At 42.9% G+C, this 15,704-nt stretch overlaps 2 protein-coding genes across 2 annotated transcripts; one reads left to right on the forward strand and one right to left on the reverse strand.

Annotated features, from left to right (window-relative positions):
* Positions 1-3,254: 3,254 nt before the first annotated feature.
* LOC134182994 (putative nuclease HARBI1) lies at positions 3,255-4,588 on the reverse strand. The gene has a single exon (XM_062650437.1). The coding sequence runs from the start codon at positions 4,527-4,529 to the stop codon at positions 3,255-3,257; it is 1,275 nt and encodes a 424-aa protein (XP_062506421.1). The 5' UTR covers positions 4,530-4,588.
* A 6,383-nt stretch (positions 4,589-10,971) lies between these two features.
* LOC134182995 (ankyrin repeat domain-containing protein 2-like) lies at positions 10,972-12,457 on the forward strand. The gene is made up of 6 exons (XM_062650438.1): positions 10,972-11,084; positions 11,132-11,213; positions 11,398-11,520; positions 12,162-12,260; positions 12,313-12,316; positions 12,378-12,457. The coding sequence occupies exons 1-6, from the start codon at positions 10,972-10,974 to the stop codon at positions 12,455-12,457; spliced, it is 501 nt and encodes a 166-aa protein (XP_062506422.1).
* The last annotated feature ends 3,247 nt before the right edge of the window (positions 12,458-15,704 follow it).

The raw sequence follows: 15,704 nt of genomic DNA on the forward strand, positions 1-15,704 counted from the left end.
AAAGGCAAGATTAACCGGCAATTGTCCCGACAACCGGTCATGGTTGATGGGTCTAGCATCCGCTGCGAAGGCACGGTTACTTGTAGGATACGTCTTGGACCACGAGATATTTCAGCGCAATTCTACATTTGCCCGGTATCACGGAAGACATTCTAGGACTCGATACGTTATCTCATCTGGACTTACAAAGTGACACGAGAACGCGACGGTTGCTCATTAATGGATGGTCATGCCATACCCGAATGTGAATGGCTTCGCCCTCCTGAACGATCACGCTCGCAGATCCAACTGGTCAGGTTCGGGAAAGTGTATGCTACTACTGATGAATACATTGCTCCTGGCCAAGAATACACTGTTTGGGGCAAGGTTCACTGCCCAGGTCTACGTCCAGGCGAGACATACACAGGTGTAGTGGAAGTAACAGAGCGGTTGCCGGCCTCCCACGGCCTTGTGGGATGCTGTACGCTTGCCATTGGGGGACCATCGCAACACGTCCCAGTCAAGGTTTTCAACTTGTCAGAAGAAACAGTACGCATCCACAAGAACCAGAGCTTAGCAGAGCTCACAGAGACAACCACATCTACCAACGCAACCACAGGACCGCCAGACGTTGACAAGATCACGAACGGAAATCATCTCACAGATGAACAATCAAGACGAATACAACATTTGCTTTGTAAGTATCAGACCATGTTTGCTTACGATGGAAACGAAGGACGAACGTCTATCATTGAGCACACAATTAAGCTGACAGATGACACACCAGCGGCTTCTAGATACCGGCGCACCCCGAGCGGGTGGAGACATGAGATCGAAAGTGAAGTTCAAAGGTTACGGAATAACGGTGTTATCAGATCGTCAACGTCCTCATACGCGGCTCCAATTTGTCCCGTAAAGAAGAAGGACGGGACTATGCGCCTCTGCATTGACTATCGCCAATTATATGCACGTACTAAGAGCGATGCGTTTCCCACGGGCAACGTATTGGACGTTATCGACAACATGGCTGGCGCGCGATACTTCAGCACAATTGATCTTGCACAAGGCTATCACCAGGTACCAGTCGCTGAGGCCGACAGAGAGAAAACCGCTTTCCGTACTTCATCCGGTCTCTGGGAATTTACTCGAATGCCGTTCGGGTTGAAAGGAGCGCCCGCGACCTTTTGTAGGCTGATGGCCCGTGTTCTCGGACATATGTCGCCAACGCAGTTGGCGCTCTATATGAACGACATTTGCGTTATTTCTGCGACGTTCGACTCTCATCTGGAACGCCTCGAGGCCACGTTCAAAAATCTTTTGGCCCACGGTCTTCGCATCAAAGCACATAAATGCAGTTTCGCTATGGCGGAAGTCATCTTCTGTGGACACAAACTTAGCGCCGAGGGATACAACCATCCAGCACTAAACTGGACGCCATCAGCAGGTTGCCCGTTCCATCCGCACCTACCGAAGTCAAAACTTTTCTCGGGGCGACTGGATGGTACAGAAAGTTTATTAGGAACTACGCCACGACAGCTACCCCTCTCACAAAACTAACACAGGCGGGAGTAGCATTCAATTGGACGCACGAGTGCCAAACAGCGTTCGAAACATTAAAACTACAATTGATGAAGTCACCGTTGCTAAGTCACATTCGTCCGGTCGGCACTCTCATTCTGACAACGAATGCCTCTACCGTTGGTCTGGGCGCAGAACTCGCTCAGGAGACACACGAAGGGACACATCCTGTCGCATTTTTTTAGCAGAGCTATGACTAAAACGGAACGGAATTACTCGACATACGACCGCGAATTGCTCGCTATAGTATCAGCTATTCGGCACTTTCACCACCACCTGCTAGGCAGGCGGTTTGTGCTACGGACTGACCACAGACCATTGCAATAGTTTCCTGTCACCCGAGACCCTTGCGGTAGACGCGCCCGATGGCTTGCGGAACTACAGCTGTATGATTTCAGCATCCAGTACGTTGAAGGTACCCAGAATTGCGTCGCAGATGCTTTGAGCCGTTTGGGCTTTGCAAAGGAACCCACTGACACGATTGCCAACGTCACAAGTCACGACAAGTCATCACAATTTTTGGAAGACGACATTCAGACTGCCCAAGCAGCAGACTCTGATATCGCGGTAGTCATCAGACTTCTCCAGTCTCGTCGTCTTCCGTCAGCCGACGCATCCCCTAGTGTGAAGAGTTTTCTGCGACATGATCTTTATCTTGAAGAAGACATCGTTTGGCGCAAGGCGCACGACTCGAGACAGTTAAGGCTGGTTCACAATAGACGCACTCATGTTCACAATATGCATGCGCTGCGATCCGATCCGACGGTGTGCGCCAACATCAAAGGATGCCGCCGTCGGAGCGCAGTGGCGCAGAGCGGAGCGCAACAATAGGATCAGCTCTATTTCGATGCGCTCGACCGGAAACGTCGTACGCCAAGCAGGAAATGTAATTTACAGTTCTCCAATCACCGCACATGTTTAATTGGTCACGAGATGTAGAGTGCCATGTCCGGGAATTCAAGTCAAGGGCGCGTGCCATGGACAGCATTGAAGAGCTTTTGATAGAAGCCGTTAGACGGCTTCCTTGTCTGTGGGACGTACAAAGCAAGCCCTACAGAGACGCTAGAGCCAGAGAGAACGCGTGGTGCAGAGTTGCCCATGAAGTTGGTCGCGGCATCTCTGCAGAAGAGTATACAAATCCATCTCAGTCCATTACTCTGTTCATCAATTCAGACAGGCAGACGAGACAGACAGACAGACAGACAGACACACATTGTTTTATTGATTTTAAACTTCAAAGATACAACAAGCAAATCTTCAAAAGTATACAAATCCATCTCAGTCCATTACTCTGTTCATCAATTCAGACAGGCAGACGAGACAGACAGACAGAGACAGACAGACAGACAGACAGACAGACAGACAGACAGACAGACACACATTGTTTTATTGATTTTAAACTTCAAAGATACAACAAGCAAATCTTCAAAAGTATACAAATCCATCTCAGTCCATTACTCTGTTCATCAATTCAGACAGGCAGACGAGACAGACAGACAGAGACAGACAGATTGACACAAAACAGACAAATCACTAGTCATTTGCAACAAAAATTGATATTCAAAATCTGTGCAAGTACTTAGGTATGCTCTCTTTGAGGTATTTAGTGGCTTTTAAAAAAGCCGGTTATAAAGAGACTCGAGCTGTGGGATTGACATTAGTGGCTTTTAAAAAAAACCGGTTATAAGATGAAAGACTCAAGATGTGCGATTGACATGGTTGTATTGCCAAGGCAACTCACCCTCTGAAGAGCTGAAGTACTCTCGGTAACATTCCCTTATTGCTGCTGCAGAACTACTCGATCGGTTTCCTGCGACTTGGCCAATTGCTCTCAATCCATCACCATCAGGAACATCTTGTCTCCAATTCCCTTGCACAATCTGACCCGATCCATCCTCACTATCTGTAAATCCTGGAGGGCAGTATGTAGACGACTCGTACGTTCTTAGAAAGTTATGAAGAGCAACTGCAGCCTTTGTGAAAGTCGTGACATGCTGAGGAGTGGCCAATATTGGTCGTCGAAAGATGCGCCACCTTGCTGCCAATATCCCAAACGTATTCTCAATAACTCTTCTGGCTCTGCTAAGACGATAGTTGTACACAACCTTTGACACATCAAGACCCTTGCCTGGATACGGCCTCATCATGTTCACCTTCAGTGGAAACGCTTCATCTGCAACAAAGACAAACGGAGCAACGACATTGCTTTGGGGGATTGATTGGGGTGGTGGTAAATTCAGGGTGCCCGAATCAAGTGCTTGCCCAAAGGCTGAATTCGAAAAGACTCCACCATCACTGTGTCGTCCAGCATCGCCTATGTCCACAAGAAGAAAACGATACTGTGCATCGCAGACAGCCATAAGAACTATTGAATGACACCCCTTATAATTGTAAAAAGACGAGCCAGAGTTAGGAGGAGCTTGTATAACTACATGCTTTCCATCCAAAGCACCCACACAATTTGGAAAATTCCAAATTTTCCGAAATTCCTGACTCACTTGCCTCCAGTCTTGCTCATTGTCAGGAGCCTTTACGTATTTCGGGGCAAGTACCTCCCACAAAGCATAGCAAGTCTCTCGCACAATACCGCACACGGTTGAACGCCCAACACGGAAGCCAAACGATAATGACGTCTGAGAATCCCCAGTTGCCAAAAAGCGTAGTGTCAAAGCGAGGCGCTCAGCAGGTGAAATCTGTACACGGATGGCACTTCCATAGCTACGTCGACGTAGAAGAGGCTCCACTTTTGCTAGTAAGAAATCAAATGTTCCTTTCGACATTCTGAGATATCGAAAGTGACTCTGGGAATCGTACAGACGCATTTCTTGTAGCAATTGGTGGAACTCTCCTTGCTGTTGTCTTCTGGAGAAGATCTCACGTACCCACACACGTCGACGGTTCTTTGCCCTGTTGCTGCGATATCGCCGCAAAAGGCACAACAGAAGCAACTGTTTCTTTGCATTAGTAGACATATTGTGATAGTCACGTGGCTAGATATTGTCATGTGACAATTAGTACGTAATCTAATTATAGTCATCAGAGCGCGGATCGGATGCATATTGTGAACATGAGTGCGTCTATTGTGAACCAGCCTTTAGTCGTACCACGAGTCTTACAAGTTGCGCACGATGACCCTACGGCAGGACACCAGGGAGCCAACAAAACCCTCGACAGGCTACTCGCACGTTTCTGGTGGCCTACAGTGCGCCAGGATGTTGCTGCATATACCCAGTCGTGTCACCGTTGCGGAGAACGCAACCATCCGTCTGCTGCAGCTAAAGCTCCCCTTTGCCAACGCCCTCGCCCTTCTCGTCCGTTCGATATCGTGGAGACAGATATTAAAGGGCCATTGCCACTGTCCCCGGACGGATACCGCTACATTCTAGTCTTCCAAGATGCTTTCAGCAAGTATGCGGAAATGACACCCATTGCAACCGCGTCGGCCCACACCGTTAGCACCAAATTGAGAGAGTGGATCGGACGCTATGGCATCCCGCGTACCATCCATTCCGACCAAGGTGCTTGCTATACGAGCACGACGTTTAACGAATTGTATGCTAAGTATGGGATCCGGCACACTGTCTCTTCAGCTTACCACCCGCAAGCTAATGGCTCGGTTGAGCGGTTGAACCGTTCTATAGGAACAACTCTGGCAAAAGTCGTTTACCACTCTCAAACCGACTGGCCAGATCGACTACCAGACGTGCAGTTGGCATACAACTCTACCAAGCATGACACGATTAATGCGTCTCCGTTTCGCATCATTTTTAAACAGGGAGCTCGCACAATGACAGATTCCTTGGCGGACCATTTCCAATCCACTCGCAAGCAGATATACAGCAATCACAAGAACGAAACGGTTCCTCTTCACATCCCCAACCGACAGATACATTACAGTGCACACAAGAACTATATGACCGCGTCGCAGACCATCTTAATATCGCCACCTTTAATCAACAAACGCGGTACAACCAGAGCACACACCACACGCCATACGGCCCTGACGACCACGTATGGCTCTACCAGCCACGTGTCCCTCGCGGCAAGGCACGTACACTAACGCCGTATTGGACTGGACCTTACGTTATTGTGAAGCGTTGCTCAGAGGTCACTTATGTAATTCGTAAGCTAGGCGGCAGAAAAGAAAACATCGCTCACTACAACCGTATGAAGCCTTATACACATCGTCGTCCACGAGTGCCTCCCGGAAACACGCAGCCACGCAGTCCACCTACAAGCTCACCACCTACCAGCGTTGATAAGGCGCAAGAGAACCAGAGCGAATCGGAGTGGACGACTGCGGACGAAGCGACACCATCTACCGATGACGAACAACAACTGCGCGAACGACGCAATGGGGGTCGCCCACGACGCCAGCCCAGAATGCTAATACGTCTCGACGATTATATCATAGACACTGATATGACTTAACGTAGTTAATTATTATGGACAGATTGAGTTGAGTTATATAACGCTGCGTTGTACTTTTTAGTCTAGAGTACCAATGAGATACGTCTGGACCCGCTCTCATTTAAGGGAGAGTAGTCTAAGGGTACGCGAGGTTATACGGGGAGTTGGTGTTGAGTTGGCTTTGAGCGCGAACATGTCTAGCAATACTTCTACCGTTACAGACATACCGATAGACAGACCGGAAGTCAATTCAGCCCGTTTAGAGTAAGCTTTTCGCGAAGCAGCCTACCACGTTAATGTGGTGTCCTTTTACGCTCGTAGCTAATTAATCAAGTTACGTAAATTTTGGAGCAAAGAAGAGACAAGAGCAATACATTTTGATACTTTAGTTGACTATACTTGACCTCGTCCGTTGCCTTTGTTCTCTTGTCAGTCACCTATACACGGCATCTAGTGTTGACCATCTCTACAACCAACATCCGGGTTTAAGTGATGTGGGTGTGGCCCACCTCAGAAATAGGCCAACAAACCATAGTCCTGAAGGTGGTCGTAATTTCGGGGTTTTACTGTGCTGTACAATGCAATTGCACGATTACGTGCGCTACACAAAATTGCAAAAACGAAAAAGTCTGTGAAGTCGACGGTTAGCAAGTCTGGAAGTAGCACTAATCCAGGTGAATAACATTTACTATTTAAACTTTAGTGTTTCCACTTTAATGTTTTTGCTCTCTGTGTTGTGTGTAGAAAGAAATGAAAACTCAAAGAGACAATGCGACTATTAGACCGTTGAAGATGTATAAATCGGGAAAACCTGTCAGGTGAATTATTTGTTGTTATTATTGTTGTGAAGTGAGATTATAAGACAGACAGACAATGAACACACACACACACACACACACACACACACACACACACACACACACACACACACACACACACACACACACACACGGTGGAGTACGTGATCGACATGACTCTGTCTGTGTTTCCAAAGACCAATCTGTACGCGTGCTGTGCAGGAGCGTCCACAAACATCGCAAATGAAGTTGCCACTCTTAGAGAATACTGCAGTCTTCTGTTCTTGCCTTTTTTGTTGGAGTCGAATGTTGGTCTTCAAAATGTTCTAAGGATATCGACTTTTTGCAATAAGATTTCCACAGAGATCTGTCTGACGCATAGCATTCCCAGTTGGATACATCAATATTACAAGATTTTAAATTGGATTTTAGTATGTCTTTAAAGAGTAATTTCTGACCACCTGCTGCTTTAGAACCTTCCTACAGCTGACCATAAAACATGTGTGTGTGTGTGTGTTTGTTTGTTTATGTGTCTGTCTGTTTGTTTGTGTGATCTGTCTGTGTTGTCTGTCTGTGTGTTTCTTTGTCTATTTGTTTGTCTGTTTTGTTTCTTTGTCTGTCTGTCTGTGTGTTTGTTTGTTTGTTTGTCTGTCTGTCTGTCTGTGCATGTGTCTGTCTGTTTGTTTGTCTTTCTGTGTGTCTGCATGTCTATCTGTCTGTCTGTCTGTCTGTCTGTTTGTCTGTTTATCAGTCTGTTTGTTTCTCTGTTTGTCTGTTGGTTTATTTGTCTGTTTGTTTGTGTTTGTATGTCTGCCTGTGTATGTTTAGATTTTTTAGGTGTGTGTGCCTTTGCCTTTATTTGTGATTGTGTTTGTGGCTTTAAGCAGTTCTGTTCTTCTGAGTAAAATTACATTTTGTAGATTGTCTACAGTAGGTTTTGGAGGAGCACTACGTTATATCTCTAGACATTTATCAGAGACGACTGTCAAAATTCTAACCGGACATTCAGGGTTTGTAAATGACTGTACCTTTCTATAGTCATGTGAAGGACAACTGTTTGCTAGTGTCGGAGGTAGCTTGCACTTTCTTTATGAACAGGCATCATATGGAAATTGGCATGTGTGGGATCTTTCTGCTTCAAGGTACACACTGTACACGTAGAATGGATACACAAACAGACAGACAGACAGACAGACAGACAGACAGACAGACACACATACACTCAGAAAGACAGACAGACAGACAGACAGACAGACACACACACACACACACACACACACACACACACACACACTCACACACACAAAGACAGACTAACACACATGTGCCCAGACAGACAACAGACAGACAGACAGACATGCATGCATATCCACTTAATCATATTATGAGCTTTACTTGATATCAATGGTTTGCATGTTTAGTCAACCGATTCAGAATGGATTAGCTCACCAAACAGTGGGCTCACGGTTTAGGTACACGACAATTTCTTTCATTCTGAACTCAATCTGCATGCCATAATACAAAAAATTGTTCTCTACTTTACACACAGATGGTGTCGACAGGGTGAGTTATTGTTTTCAACGACATCTACATTAGACAAGGAATTCAAACTACATCATAGAGGACACCAAAAGGTATGTGCATGTAGTATGTGTAAAGCATGGTATTGTAGTAAATGGTGTGTATAACGTTGATATTATATCAAACTCGTTATGTCTGTGTATCTAGAAAAATGGATTATATGACAGATTAGTACCGTATTCGCCCGTAATAACGCCCATGCCCGTATATACGCCCATGTGCGACAGGTCAGAACTGTCTGCCTGAAAAAAACGCCTATGCCCAACTATATGCCCAAGCCCAAGTATAAGCCCAGGATATGCATGAGCAGACAAAACAAAATGGGGTCCGCAGAACATTTGTCTCCATCTGTGTGCGTTTGATGAGGTGGTGTCAGTATTGAGTGAAAGTGCTAACTGCTAGACTCATGTCTTTGTTGCAATTACGACCCAGAGGCTTTTGACTGGCTTCAGGTCGACTACTCTGGTTTGCATGTGTATACATACATACAGTGTTTAGTTTCTGCGTGTATGCTGATGCTGTATGGATACCAGTACCTTTGATCTTGTAAATGGATAATTGCAAGCATTTGTGGTATTTCTGTCTTTAAGTATTTAGATGATGACTGGCCAAACGACGGCATTTTGCGACCATGTATATGCCTGGGACCAAAATAATGCCCATGCCCTAGTATACGGCCACAAAAAATTGTTTTTTTCTATACACCCAGGGCGTTATTACGGTCGAATACGGTATGTGTCACATATGTGGAAATAAGAAAATACAATCTTATAAATAAAAATAAGAAATAAAGTTAAAATTAATTTAAAATTATTGGTTATAAATTAAAATGTTTAAAAATTAAATTTTAAAATAAAATAAAATATTAATATTTAAAAATTAAAATTAAAAATTAAAAGTTAAAAGTAAAAAATAAAAAAGGAAAATTTAAAAATAAAGTGTGTTGCTATGCCCCTCCGTGATGGGCAAGTGGGGTCTTTACCCCATCTGGGCGCCCACCAACCCAGCAGGTGAGCCCAATAGTCTACACGGCGATCAATGACTAGCCAATTTGATATAAATTGCAGGCATTACAGTGATTGCGAAATCGTGAACAGCACGTAGTGGATATCAATGACCACCAGGAAAGCGCTGAACGTCATCTTCAAGTGGCCGTTTGCCAGACACCCAATGACTGAAACGAGTCATAGTCTCATGGGCAAAGCTAGAGAAACACGAGAAAGAAAGGTGACAAGAATCATAATTTACTGTCGTCACTGGAGTTTGAATTCCCAAACCATGGACAAAATGAAAATAAAAATTTTAAAATAAAAAATAAAAATAAAAATAAAAATTTTAATTTAAAATAAAAATATAAATAAATTAAAAATTAATTAAATTTTCTAACTTAAATTTTAGAAATGTGTATTTTGGAGTTGAATTGCGTGTATGATAGTGGAGTTGTATGTCGTATATGTATTCTTCTTGGAGTCACTTGTGTGTTGTTGATGCAGCATGTGTGGTTGGTCACGTGCTTATTTGGATGATTTCAGGTGCCCATATCCATGTCATTGACTCAGTGTGGCTCGTCAAGTTGGCAGTGTACGACTCGTGTGTGTGGTATAGCTGATGGTAGACAAATTAGATTATTTTCTTCAGAACTCTAGGACAATCACAATGGTTGCAAATGATTGTTTGAATGTATTATTAATAGACTATGTTAATGAGGTATAGCATTAGGCCAAAGTTTGTGGCAAACAGTTGCTGCATGAAGTATGATATTGGAAAACTGGTGTGGCCATGCATACAATCAAGGTGTGATTTTTATATGTGCGTGCGTGGGGCATGCTTGCACACACACACACACACACAACTACATTGAAACTCTTCGAGTCCAACTTCATGCTAACTGTCGTATTCGTATATTTCTCTGATCGTCTCTACCTCCACTCTGAAGATGAACTGCCAGCAGAATTCAAGCTTTTCCTGCCAGTCTCTCAAGCAGCAGAGCAGAAGTGACATGAAGAAACTCTAGAGATTCTACATTCTATATCATAAACAATAGAGAGAAAAGAAAGATAGCCTAGACTGTATTGTTGACAACAGTTTCTATGGTTGGGATCACTAAATAGAGAGGCTAAGTGGCTTTCTCTAGAGCAGCAGTCTCTGTTACTGGAAGTAGTTGTCATGAGTGTGACACATTTGTGTAACATAAGAATGACATACACATTGATGCTTTCACAACAAATAATGACTCGTGTGCATTATGGTTGCAAAATTAATTAAAATAAATGTTTATTGAATGTTAATGTCAAATGTGAATTAAATAACTGACCACTCAATGAACACTAAAAATAATCAAAATATAATTTTAACTATTTATTTAACTATTTGTTTATTTTATTTATTCCTACAAATAATACACACATGCATACAACATACAATCTATAGATTTTAGTTCATTGCAAAAAGAGAAAGTGATACCAGTGCAGTATCTGTATCTTTATGGTTCATATGAGGATAGAAGATAGGTTGATGGTCATTATTTAATAAGCTGATTGATTCTACGTAATTAAAAACGTTAATACAAAACGTAATTTGCGCATGCGCAAAGACTGAGCTCGAAGGTTTACGCCCCAGCGTTCGTATGGGTGCAGGGGCTTCCAGTAAAGCTCTTTTTGATGTCGTGTGTGCAAATGATGGAAAGAAAGCATCGGAAGCTCTCAAGAAAGGAGCAGATGTGAACGCTGTTGCAAGAGAGTTGGTAAGAATTGATTGATGTGTAAATGTACAGATCTAGTTTGTAGACTAGAGAGATTGGGTTGGACGTTGGTAAATGAGGAAATGTATGAGAAAGTGACGATCATTTACGATGTTGAGGTGGCGTTGGTTGGAAGTGCCGCCTCATTTTCTCTCTACCGGTATTAGTGAATGAATCGTTTCGTCTCATGCGCTCCTACGTCGTTGCTTTGCTGTCGTTGTCGTTCTAATATGGTCACGCCCTTTACACATGTCACGTGACCTACACTGGACAAACTTCCTTGACTTTAGTAGCCAATTGTGTATTTCGTAGGGATGGTATGGTAGTGCGTGTGGTCTTCCATCAGCGTTGCAAGTAGCATGTGCTGATTCATCGATTGAGATGGTAGACTTGCTGCTACAAAATCAAGCAAACATAAACTATCATGAGGAATGGGTAAGAGTGCAAATTTGAATGCAGTTTGTTGTGTTTAAATAAATGAGTTTAGTTAGTAATGGTAATGGCATCTCTTTCCTGTGGTTAAAATGAATAGAAATATTAATGGATGCTCATTGTATTTGTGCCTGTCTGATTGAACAGTTGAATGTATATGCTAGAGAAAGGTGCTAACGGTCACAGTTAGAATGAATAGATAGTTTTGATATTTTGTTGAAATTAGAAAATATTGTGAGAGTGGGTTGTTAGTGAGTTATTTTTAAATGAAAAGATGAGATTTGTTGTTTAGTAAGGTTGATATGATTGATGATGTAGTTTGCATGGCAATCTGTTTGCCCACCTGCCCACTAGTGTTGCCCACCACACTTAATTGACAGATTTGTGATTGTGGACAGTTAGACTATCTAGTCACATGGCTGCTTGTCTGGTTGTTTGCATGTTATGATGTCAAATGTTTAGTGCAATGAGGTTACATTGTATTGTGAGGAATGGTGTTTGGTTAAATTGAATGAAGGACAGAGGTGAGTTGGATGTGAAGTTGATGTGCTATTTTTATAGTCAGTTGGTGTTGATACTTGTAGATGCATGTATTCATAATGTACTCACTGATAATAGCATGTGATGTCTCTTATCAATGGTAGCTTGGACGGACAGCTCTGCATTATGCTTGTCGGCATGGTCATTTGTCTGTTGTGGAGAAATTATTGTCAGCAGGTTGTAAGAAAGAAGCAAGGGATAAAGTGAGTGTATTTGCTTGTGACATTATTTGTGTTTTATTTTGTGAATTGTAAGGCTGGTATAATTGTTACTTGGTCTATTAGTTGATGTAATTGAGTGAAGTGTGCAAGTTTGATTAGAAAGAACAATAAGGCCAATGCATGTAGGTTACAACGAAACAATGAAGCAACGAGAGAGAATATTGGTGAAAGTGTTGTAACAGTAAGAATTAACTGGAGAGAATAGAAGAGAGACGAGTGTTAGTGGATGAATGGGCTATAAGGACTAGTGTGTTTATGTGATGAACCTGTTGTGCATGCTGATTCAAGTAGACTTTCTTCAAGTAATATCTGTGTACTTTAATGTACATGTCAGTATCATCAGTAACCCTAACTGAAACCACCCTCAAACACTAATAATTATTAGATGCATGAGCAAACACTTTAATTTGTGTGTGGTGTTGTCAAGAAAGATTAAGTGATGACAAAGTTGCAATGGCAATGTGACAGAATTTGACATGCACGTGTGTTGTGAGCAGCTTACTTACTATAATCTCTTGTTGTTTACTGTTTTTTGTATCTCATTTCATCTGCTTGTTTTAGAAAGGATCAACACCTTTACATCTTTGCTGCTCATGGCATTCCTGTTATGATTCTCATCTGTCAATTGTCAAGTTGTTAATATTATCAGGAGCTGATGTGTCAACAGTGAACAATGTAAGTGTACATTTGTTGTGTTTGTTTACAGTATATCTTGCTAATGTGGAGTATGTAGCTCACATTTGATGAAGCTTAATCTATAAATAGTGACGGCAGTGATTGTGAACTCTGCCTAATGGTTAAAGATATTCTGAAATGTTGCAAGAAGAACAAACAGATAAATATAGACAGACTCGTTCCATCTGGGCCACATCGTTTGCATTTATCCATCTGGGCGTTCTGTCTGCGCAGTTCGAGCTCCACACCGTTTTCTGGCAATTCGTGAAGGCACTCTTGGTGATCCATTGTTTCGACGTGCTGATGGTGTGCACTTAACTCACAGATCGTTTACCGCTTGTCTGCGTTTACTGTTACATGGAGGCGGCATCGAGGAGACACTCTACACGGGTCATAGCTTCTGTATCAGTGCAGCAACAACTGCTGCAGCTGCAGGTATGCCCCTTGGTTGATCCAGACATTGGATCGCTGGTCTAGCGACTGCTACCGATGCTACGTCCACACCTCAGCGGATACACTCAGGGGAGTCCCTTTGCACCTGGCAGCCACGTCTGCCCGTGGGACTCTGGCTTGGTGTCTGCTTGCTTTAAGTTGCATTTGGGTCTGGCAGGCTGAACTCTGGAGGGAATGGGGTTGGGGGGTATGGTTACGTAAGTGAGTCCAGCCTTACAGTCTGGGTGGGCTGTACTTGGATTTGAAGCCTGGTGCCTTAGGTGGTCAAGAAACCCTGTGCTCCGGGTGATTTAGAACCAGCGCTTCGGTTTGGATGTGTTTTGTGTCCGACGATCTGGACGGTTTTGTCTGTGATGTTATTGATCTGGTGCTCTGGATGATCATATGGTTCAATGTATTTTGGCGCACCGAACGGTGTTCAGCATTTGAGTTATACAGTATCGTATCCCCTACTGTGAACCCCTCCCAATGCGACCCAAATCACGTTGCAACACTCTAAAGCATGGTGTTCTTGTGGGCATGGTGTTAAGCATGATAAAAGATGACAGATGTGAGCAGTCATTAACTGGACACACGCATGCTCTAGGGTTACAGTAATATCTCTGTGGACGGATAGACGGAGCAAGGGATGGATGGACAATTGGAATGCAGCACATATGCTCATTATTATTGCTGGTGTTAATTGGCGAGCGAAGCGAGCCTCTCTCTTGTCATGTTAATTGAGCTCGAGATATATTATATTTATATATTTATATATTTATATGCGTACATCAGCACTTGTCATATGGATTTATGGCAAAACAGAAAGACAAATCGACGAAACGGCGATGCCAGATGAATGCAATTTTGACTCCGTAACATATGCGCTAAAAATTGAAGCAAGGGACCCCTTTCGAGGGGTCGACTCAATTGTAATTTGTTGGTGAGAAGAGTCAGACGACTCTCGATTTTGCTCCCCTACGCGACTAAAGAGCAAAGGAGACTGATTCGTGACAAACAGAATGAAAAGGAAAAGCTAAAAGAAGAGAAAAGTCTGTTTTTTGAGTTTCCGAACGTTACTTTGATAGAAATTATTGCTACGCAACCATTGTCACGTGACTATGCGATCATTGTTACGTAACTATCTCAGCTAATAAACAAGTGAGACGATTGAAGCGTGAACGAAGAATTGAAGACAACTATAGTATTTTGCGTTCAAATATTCGAACTCGGCGTTTAGTTACCTGATTCAGGCAAGCAATTATTTGAATTGAGCATTCAGTTATCCGATTTGGGCATTCAATTATCCGATTTTCTGTCCTAATTAGAAGTAAGAAATATAGAAATAATTATTTTAGTCGCACATTTCTTCCATGACATCTTTTGATGCTCACACACGTTTCAGCTGAACAATAAATGATTAATACAAGAAAGGTGGGAAGGCAAAGTAGTGAAATTCGAGCTCTTGATTAGCTAAATACCCACTGCGACGCATGATGGACTGTTGCATGGTATCACGCAAGACGCGCGATTTACGAAGTATGCGGATTACACCACGATTGACGGAGCAAGGCGTTGTTGTAGGCTTCCTAGATATGTAGATTTAGTTCGCTCACAACAGCTCAGCTGGACCTTCGTGGAAACATGGGACACCAAGATTAGTGCAAAGGAAATTATCGTACAACACACGCTAAAAATTCACGCTAAAGTCAAGATTAATTACAAATTATTGCGTCTAGACAGCTGACGAATGATGATATTTGAGCAGCTGCCCAACCGCAGACTATGTAAGTTATGATATTGCACAACGGTCGTAAGCAACGGATAATTGAACGCCGAGTTCAGATAATTGAACACCGGATTCGGATAATTGAAAGAAAAATACTATAGAAGAGCAACTGAAAGTCTGTTTCCTGAGTTCCCGCGTTTGTTTGACAGAAACTATTGCGTCATAACACAACCATTGTTATGCGAATAGGTAAAGACAGAACACCATGGCTCGCCAAACACAATGCTAACCGACCATTTACTAGTTAGTTAGTTATAAGAAACATTATTAGATAAAGACCTTGAGGGACATTGTTTGTATTGTAGTAGAGTGGTATTGTAAATTATAATGGTGAAGTGATAATGTTGTTAGATGGTGGTGTGACTGCATGGATGTGGAACTGTATTTAGTGAAATCATACATTGATAATGATTTTGTTTGAAGTCGTGATTATGAATAATTGTCATTGGTCAGTCACATGACAGCATATGGCATGGCTACGTGTTGATTGTGGATGATGACTGAATCAGCAGTGAACATCAGTTTGCTTA

Source organism: Corticium candelabrum, chromosome 8 (genome assembly GCF_963422355.1).
Source record: "Corticium candelabrum chromosome 8, ooCorCand1.1, whole genome shotgun sequence".
NCBI lineage: Eukaryota > Metazoa > Porifera > Homoscleromorpha > Homosclerophorida > Plakinidae > Corticium > Corticium candelabrum.